The sequence below is a fragment of the Nanorana parkeri genome, unplaced genomic scaffold (assembly GCF_000935625.1).
Source record: "Nanorana parkeri isolate BGI_ZX_2015 unplaced genomic scaffold, ASM93562v1 scaffold392, whole genome shotgun sequence".
Classification (NCBI taxonomy): domain Eukaryota; kingdom Metazoa; phylum Chordata; class Amphibia; order Anura; family Dicroglossidae; genus Nanorana; species Nanorana parkeri.
The window spans coordinates 559,498-568,963 of NW_017306660.1; the positions used below are offsets into that span (position 1 = coordinate 559,498).

A 9,466-nucleotide genomic window follows, 5' to 3' on the forward strand; every position below is an offset into this window, starting at 1 on the left:
CGTGATTGACAATGGATCTACATCACTAGAAAACATGATTGTCAATGGATCTACATCACTAGACAACATGATTGAGGATGGATCTACATCACTAGAGAACGTGATTGATGATGGATCTACATCGCTAGAGGACGTGATTGAAGGTGGATCTACATCACTAGACGACGTAATTGATGATGGATCTACATCGCTAGAGGACGTGATTGACTATGGATCTACATCACTAGGCAACGTAATTGATGATGGCTCTACATCACTAGACAACATGATTGACAATTGATCTACATCACTAGACAACATGATTGAGGATGGATCTACATCACTAGAGAACGTGACTGACGATGGATCTACATCGCTAGAGGACGTGATTGACGATGGATCTACATCACTAGGCAACGGGATTAATGATGGATGTACATCACTAGACAACGTGATTGACGATGGATCTACAGTGCTTGGCAGTGTTATTGATGATGGACCTACATCGCTAGATGGCTTGACTGAAGATGGATCTACATCACTAGACAACATGACTAGCAATGGATCTACAACATAGGACATTATTTGGGGATTTTGGGGGGAAGACATCTTCCTGTGTCTGTGTGTTTATTTACTTTGTAATGTTTTTTTTGTAACTGAGTAACCAAGGGCACTATGTTCCCCTTACTCATTAGCATTGGGAAGAGGCAGACAACTGGGGGCCCCCTTATGTTAAGGGGGAGCTTCCAGATTCCAATACCCCGCCCACAGACTCCCACATCCACCATAGATCTGTTTCCTTCATCAATAACATATCCAGGTGGAGAAGATGTCTCTATTCAGCTATAAGCCCCTTTATAACTTTCTATTCAGCTGGTAAAAAATGTGACTTAAGGAACATAAAAGCATTCCAGAAAAGGTGAATTAAGTGCACCGGTGAGTTGTTCCTGTGACAGCTGCAATTGTGCTAGAAAATTACTCCTCAGAAGGAATCTCTTACAAGGAGACTGGTGAGTCAGAGAACGGCAGCTTCCATCTGTGGGGTTTTCACATAGGTGTTTTGCTTCCTGATAGCTGTTTACAATAAGCCGCTACTGCATTGCGGTGCCATTCATTTTGAACATTCATTGTAGTGCATTGAGGTGCGTTGAGTTACAATAAAAGGGTCACTTTCGATTTTCAGCATATTAGGGTGCATTGGCAGCCTATTTATTGTAATGCGCTGCGGTAACGCAACGCACGCTGTCACGCTTCATAATGCATGTTTGTTAAAGATGTCACCAGCACACCATATTGAAGTGAAGAGCACGTCTGTTTATTGACACTTTATGTCAAAACAAATAAGGTTTTGGGGCCACACAGGGTCCCCTTTATCAGGTTTGAAATGGCATGGTCATTTCAAGCCTTATGAAAGGGACCCTGTGTGGCCCCGAAACGTTGTTATTTGTTTTGACATGAATCGTCAATAAACAGACGTGCTCTTCACTTCAATATGGTGTGCTGGTGACATCAATAACACGTTTCTGTATTGGCGGCACTATCCGCGGTCACTTCGAACACGGGCGTCCTGAGGCCGGGTGTCACCTGGAGCGGTTACCGGGTGACACCCCAGCTTGACGTCACAGCGCGGCGATCCTATTGATGCCTGCCATCGCCCATCGTGGTAATGGATGCTGGCAGATAGAGGAGGGGACAGTCATCCGGTAGGATAAGGTATGCCGCCGGGTCCCCTCCTCTCTCTGAAACTGTTGGGCGCTCAGTCCATGACCGAGTGCCCGACTTTTCAGAGGGGGGGTGACACCAAAATGACTGTCAGTCATCTTGGTGTCACCCTTCCAATGGTGTCAGCCGGGAGCGGGCCGCTCCCCCTGCACCCCCCTTGTGACACCCCTGACAGCGAGCACCCGCGCTGACAGGGATACCCGGTAAGGAGTGCAGCAGGATTCTGGAATACATGTTCATAAGGCATGTTAACGCAAAGAAGTTAAAGGGCCCTTACATATTGCACCAAATCTGAACCTGACCTTCACTGCCCAACTATACAGGCGACAAATGACTGAGGCACGGGCACTTTAATTGAGCGGAGGAATTTGCTTCTAGATGGCAAAAAGCAACAGCAACGGCAAGTACACAAAACAACAAAACAATAAAACAGGAAGTGCGACGGCAAATATAATCAAAGGCAATTGTTGGCAGTAGTGGACCAAAGGAAAATATCCTCTTTACGGCATGCATCAGTGCGAGCACAACCTGATAAAACGACATCCGTACATTATAAAACTTATACAAAAACAATCAATCAATTGAACAGAACCGTGATATTTAGTATTCATTTACAACTGGATATTTTAGGTGCCCACAGACCATATGGAGTTTACTCCTAAACGTTAGGCCCAATAATACGGCTTTAGTTGCCTTGGTAACCAGGTTCTGCAACTTGACGTTGAGGTAAATATACTTTTTTTTTTACCAGCGAATCCCGGAAAACTAAAAAAAAAAAAAAAATGTAAGTTTCCTTCAAAGAACGGCTTAGCTCAAAGACAGAGGCGATCTTTTAGCTCAGACGCCGCGGGCAAATACAGCCAACGCTAGCCGGTGTCAACAGTCCAGCTTTGTGTACATCTTTCAAGCGATCAGGACTTTGGCAAAAAGATGGCATTTTTGCAAAAGAAAATACAGTTGTTTCCCCGAGAGACAAAGACAGCGGGATTTCTCGAGTCAGACAGTGTAGGAGGAACAATCAGAAATACATTAGAGCAAATCAAATCTGTAGCGCCGAATTTCTCGCAAGGTAGGCTGAGATTTGTAGTTGTCCCCAACATTAGCCACACCACAGTTCATGGCAAGGGTGGGCAACTCTGGCACTTCAGCTTTTGTGGAACTACAAGTCCCATGAGGCATTGCAAGACTGACAGTCGCAGGCATGACTCCCAGAGGCATATTGTGCTTTGTAGTTAAAGCACAGCTGGAGGGCCAGTCACCCACCCCTGGTCTACCAGGCTGATGCATTAACCTTCCACCCAGCGTAAAAGCAGTTCACATGGCATTATGCCACTAGGTGGTGCAGAGGAGCATAGGGAATTTCTATGCTCCTCTGCGCCATATAGGAGTGGCATTGTTGTGCGAACAGCCCCATCAGCTTATACACTGAGTGGCCAGATTATTATGACCACCCCATCAGTACTTCGTTGGGCCGCCTCGTGACTCCACGAGATGATGAAAGGTGATGCGAGGAATCTGACACGGCACTGTTGCCCTTCTGTTGTCTTGTACCAGTATTGCCACTCTCCCGTTCTGCCCTAACATTGACTAGTCGCTGACGGCCACAATTCGCACGTTCAGACCCAGATTTTCGGCTGACAGTCCGGTCTTTAAACACTTTAACAACAGCTGCTCTTGAACATTTAACGGATTCTGCTGTTTTGCTGATACTCGCTCCATGGCTCCGAGCGCCAACAATCATCCCACGTTCAAAGGCTGTTAAATCGTGTTGTTTCCCCGTATCTTCAGAAACAAATCACTTCTACTGTCGCGGTAACCAACCTGCTTCCCTATTTATAATGGCCTGGCCCTCTAGCAACTTCAACGCGAAACGTCAACAAACGTCAGGTGGTCATAATAATCTGGCCACTCAGTGCATATCAGCCCCATAGGCTGTGGTGTGGCCGATGCTGGAGGAACTACAAGTCTCAACCTACCCTGCTAGAAGTTTTACGAAAATATTTGCTCTGAACCTGGGTGGAAGGTTTATACCTTACCCCCAAAGCTGCACCATGCACTGTCAACCAAAAGCGAACGAAACCACTAAGCCTTACCTGAGAAGGTAGACAGCCCTTTCAATATCATTCAAGTCTTCATCGACCGTTAATCTCTCGATTTCCTCTGGAGTCTGCAAAATACAAAATAAGTGTCAGGAATGAGCGGAGTGACTTCAGCCAAATTCATATTGTAGTGAAATTGTGAATTTCATCAGAGCAGAAACTCTCAATTTTGCTCTTTAATTTGCTCAGGTTAAATTTGCTATATAAATGTATAATAAATAATAATAGTGAGTGACTATGGGGGGACATTAGAGTGGAGGTTCCTGTGTGGAAGAGACTGATGTGACTGGCTCAGTGTTCTCTGTGCAGCACTGTGGAAGATTTTAGTGCTATATAAATGTATAATAAATAATAATAGTGAGTGACTATGGGGGGACATTAGAGTGGAGGTTCCTGTGTGGAAGAGACTGATGTGACTGGCTCAGTGTTCTCTGTGCAGCACTGTGGAAGATTTTAGTGCTATATAAATGTATAATAAATAATAATAGTGAGTGACTATGGGGGGACATTAGAGTGGAGGTTCCTGTGTGGAAGAGACTGATGTGACTGGCTCAGTGTTCTCTGTGCAGCACTGTGGAAGATTTTAGTGCTATATAAATGTATAATAAATAATAATAGTGAGTGACTATGGGGGGACATTAGAGTGGAGGTTCCTGTGTGGAAGAGACTGATGTGACTGGCTCAGTGTTCTCTGTGCAGCACTGTGGAAGATTTTAGTGCTATATAAATGTATAATAAATAATAATAGTGAGTGACTATGGGGGGACATTAGAGTGGAGGTTCCTGTGTGGAAGAGACTGATGTGACTGGCTCAGTGTTCTCTGTGCAGCACTGTGGAAGATTTTAGTGCTATATAAATGTATAATAAATAATAATAGTGAGTGACTATGGGGGGACATTAGAGTGGAGGTTCCTGTGTGGAAGAGACTGATGTGACTGGCTCAGTGTTCTCTGTGCAGCACTGTGGAAGATTTTAGTGCTATATAAATGTATAATAATAATAATAATAATAATAAGTGACTGTGGGGGGAGGGGCCATTTGAGTGTAAGTTCCTCTGGTACAGAGACTGATGTGACTGACTCAGTGTTCTCTGTACTGTTCTGCAGTATATGTCAGAGCTATATACATGTATAATAATAGAGTGTGACTGTGGAGGGACATCACACAGTGCCCGGCTTCCTGATTGGCCAGAAAGCCAGCTCCATGCTTTCTCATAACCTAGTGACGAGAAGCAGACAATGTGACTGGCCCAGTGTTCTCCATGCAACACTGTGGCATATGTCAGAGCTATATAAATGTATAATGATAATAAAGTGTAACTGTGGGGGGGCATTAGAGTGCAAGCTCCTCTGGTGCGATGTGAATGATTCAAAATCTAGCTAAAGGTTTGCAGACACCTACTGTATATGAGCCCCCTTGGACCTCACATTCCAATATAATGGCCATTAATATGAAGTTGATCTTTGCTCCAACTGGACCAAACAAGCGGGATGAGTCACACAAAAGGAAGAAACTAATCATGTAAAATGAAAACAATATAAAATAGTACAAATAAATAATGTGAAAATGTAACAAACCATCTGCACAAACTGGGTGAGTCATAACAAACACTATGAAATGTAAATAATATATAATGTAACAAACAAATAATGTACAAACATAACAAATACACTTTCCACAAACTGGGATGAGTCATAGAAATGGGACAATGTGCTCACAGTTTTCCAGCCAAGTTTAGGTTTAGTTTTGGATAACGTGAGAAGGAGCTAAAGTGTATGTAAAGTCCCTGCTAGGAATTTCACTTCACTTCCTGTCCTGGTGATCGAAAATTGCTCCAGCAGCGACACACAAAAACAAGTTTTTAGTACATCCAGAAAGAGTTAGAACCTCTGAAAATGTTTGTATTGCTGTCCTTACCTTCCTGTCCTGGTGACAACTCTTACCTTTGTTTGCTGTATGGGTGTCAAAGGGAAAGGATAGAGGGGAAAATCTCCCCAATAGACAGAAATACAATTTTTATAGAATAAATAAATATTTATATTATTATTATTCAGGATGTATGTAGCACAAATGGTTTGTGCAGCGCTTTACAATATAAATAAAGTATATCTTAACCCCAAAATGTATTTTTTATTTTGGATAGACTAGGAGTTGGTTAAAACTAGGGTTGCACCGATACCGGCTTTTTGGTATCGACTACAAGTCCTGATATTTTTTTTCCGGTACTCGCTGATACCGGAAGTCCCATTAAGGAAGCCAGGTGGCGTGTAATGACTCGCCACCCAGCTTCCCGATTAGAAGGGAAGCTGTCTCCAGGCTCTCTCGTCAACTGGACATGGAGTTAGCTTTCTGGCCAATCAGGAGGCCGGGTGCTGTGTAATGGCGCGTTGCCCGGCTTCCTGATTGGTCAAGAAGCTGGCCAATCAGGAAGCCGGGCAACGTGTCATTACACGCCCGGCTTCCTGGGTGGCCGGGAAGGCGGCTCCATGCTCCCTCGTTAGTAGGTGACCAGGGGGCATGAAGCCAGCTTTCTGGCCAATCAGAAAGCAGGGGGCCTGTAATGACACGCTGCCAGGCTTCCTGATTGGCCGGGAAGTTGTCTCAATGCTCCCTCAGTGATGAGGAGGCATGGAGCCGGCTTCCTGGCCAAGTGTGTAATGGGCCAGTGTGTAATGACTCGCTGCCCGGCTTCCTGATACAAGAAGCTTAAGTATCGGACTACGCATCGAAGCATTTGGGGACGAGTACTCGCCCAAATACTCGGCACCGATACTAGTATTGGTATTGGTGCATCCCTAATTAATATACACATCAGTTTGCTGACCATTGAGGAGATTTCCCTTTTACAGAAAGTGAAATGAAATCTCTCCAAATTGAGGTGAGTGCTCTCTTAGACATTGAATGATTTCCCCTTTATTCCTGTTCTGGTGACAACTCAAAAGCTTGTATTTTCCCTCACTTTTGAGTGTTGTCGACAGTGGTCGCCAGGAAATTATAGTTAGGGCCTGTGTCAATGGACTTTTGCATTAATATACAAGTCTATAGGAATGCAAAGCTTGCTTGAAGCAAATGATGGTCAGAAGACGGTCAGCTGCACCTGTCAATTAATCCCCAGTGATCTTGGAAGCATCTCAGACTGATGTTATCGACACAAGCCCAAAGCCCGTCAACAAAAGCCTTTAATCTCTCTAACAACAACAACACAGACACCAACATAAGCCTCGCGAGTTCTAACCTCTCACCACTGTATCAAAACTTTGAAAAAAAGTTTTGACTTACATACACTAACATAACATCTCACCATTAAAAAAAAATTGTCTGAAGTTTATATTTATAAATATCTTTTTATTATATTTTTTTTAATTTCTCTCTGCCTGTCTCTGACTCCATTGGGGTAGTTCTCGGTTGAATCCTTTCCCTGTGACACCTGTACAAGAAATGGAGGTATGAGTTGTCACCGGGACAGGAGTTGACACCGGGACAGCAGTACAAACATTGTCAGAGGTTCTAACTCTTTTTCCATGTACAAGACACTTGTTTTTCTTAGGGTGTCCCTGCTGCAGCAATTTTCTATCACCGGGACAGGAAGTGAAGGGAAATATCTCCAGCAGGGAATTTAACTCTTTCCCAATTGTTTCAAAACTAAACCAAAACTCGGAGACAAGAATGCCCCCAAAAAACGTAGGCGCAAGATGGGATAAAGTCTAAATTGAAGAAGCACAATCATTTCATCTGCTGTCTTGCACCTACGTTCTTGTCTCATCTCTCCAATACACATCGGGTCCCTCTAGCTGCCGAGCTTTGGATCATCCGAACTCCACCCCGAAGAGCATTGAGAACGACCATCCTGCGCGGGGACAGAAATATTCCCCATAAACCTATTCGTACCTTAGGTTGCCCGATATCCCAAAGGGGAATTCTTGCAACCTATCCATGTGAGTATCACACTCTTTCTTCTACATTTATTGATATTTATTCACATATTTACTTCTATATACGTATCTATAGCTTTGTACTATAAAATACTGCACTCAGTCCGATCTCTCCCGGGACCTTTTGTCCTCGATTTTGCTGCCCCTACTGTTTGGAGTTCTCTCTTTCAAACCAAAACTTGTCTGGAGTCAGGCATTATACTGTGAGCAAAGTGTTACATTTGTATGACTCATCCCAGCTTGTGCAACACTTGTTACATATTTGCAATATTTATTTGTTATACGTAGTTTACATCATTGTTTGTTACATTTGTCCTTGGTATAAGTGGAAGGAATAGTGCCCCATCACTGGTGTTAGTGGGAGGCATAGTGCCCCATCACTGGTGTCAGTGGGAGGAATAGTGCCCCATCACTGGTGTTAGTGGGAGGAATAGTGCCCCATCACTGGTGTTAGTGGGAGGCATAGTGCCCCATCACTGGTGTTAGTGGGAGGCATAGTGCCCCATCACTGGTGTTAGTGGGAGGCATAGTGCCCCATCACTGGTGTCAGTGGGAGGAATAGTGTCCCATCACTGGTGTCAGTGGGAGGAATAGTGTCCCATCACTGGTGTCAGTGGGAGGAATAGTGTCCCATCACTGGTGTCAGTGGGAGGAATAGTGTCCCAAAGGTTAGTGAAATGCAAGCAAAGGGCCACAACCAGCCTGTGGGATGCAATATGGCCACCACTAGCTTAGAGCTGCGTTGGCTGGATAATAAGTCATGCAGCCTCACCATTTAACACATTGCTAATAGGAATGAGCAAAATGAAGAATTTAAATTTCCCTGAAATGTCAGCAAACAATTGGGAGATTTCAGCAATAATTTGCCATTTTGTTAACATGCATTGGAGTCAACAGGTAAGCTGAAATGAAGGTAGTTTTGGTGTTTTTATAGGCAGGGAGAGGGTTTAAATGGCCCCTGAGTGTTACCCGAGCTCCTTTTAACTACACGGCCAAAATGTTCCCTTTATTGGTCTTATTGCTTTTTTTCATTTTTTTTTTCTTGACACCACGTGCCCTCCTATTCCTCTTACTGACTCTCTCTACTCCACAACAGAAAGTCACATGACCGTGTCTGTAATGCAATCCCCAAAAGCCCCCCAAAAAATCTGATTGGCCAAAGAACAGTTACATGTCCGACTTTTAACAGAGAGTCATATGACCGTGTCTGTAATGCAATCCCCAAAAGCTCCCAAAAAATCTGATTGGCCTAAGAACAGTCACATGTCTGACTTTCAACACAGAGTCATATGACCGTGTCTGTAATGCAATCCCCAAAAGCCCCCAAAAAATCTGATTGGCCAAAGAACAGTCACAAATCCGATTTAGTTTCTTTTGAACGAAATTCGTAGGGATCTGAATTTTCGAGGAGCGAGCATTCAGATTCCTTCGCATTCGGATGCGTTCGAATTTGGAAATTCTGATGCAAAACAATCGGTAATTTTGCAGCAAAACCAATTTGCCAAAATTGCTCGGCACTTCCCTAATCACTAACCAGGGAACATGACACGTGCTGTACTGGAAACCAAAGGCGTTGCGAAGGCGGCTGTGACACCTGAAGAAGACCATGTGGCACCGCGGAGTGCTGGTACAGCCACAAAGCTGCTCCAACAGATGGTTCTTGGGGGGGTCGCAAAAGAAGCCGCCACTTCCCTGCCAAACAGCTATAAAAGGGGAGGGGCAAGGGTAGAGGT

At 44.2% G+C, this 9,466-nt stretch overlaps 1 protein-coding gene across 1 annotated transcript in view; it reads right to left on the bottom strand.

The window, feature by feature from the left end:
• PPP4R4 (protein phosphatase 4 regulatory subunit 4) overlaps positions 1–9,466 on the bottom strand; it is a 103,596-nt gene that overhangs the window by 76,186 nt on the left and 17,944 nt on the right. Inside the window, exon 4 of the mRNA XM_018559393.1 lies at positions 3,795–3,865. Coding sequence (XP_018414895.1) covers positions 3,795–3,865 — 71 coding nt within the window. The remainder of the gene's footprint in view (positions 1–3,794; positions 3,866–9,466) is intronic.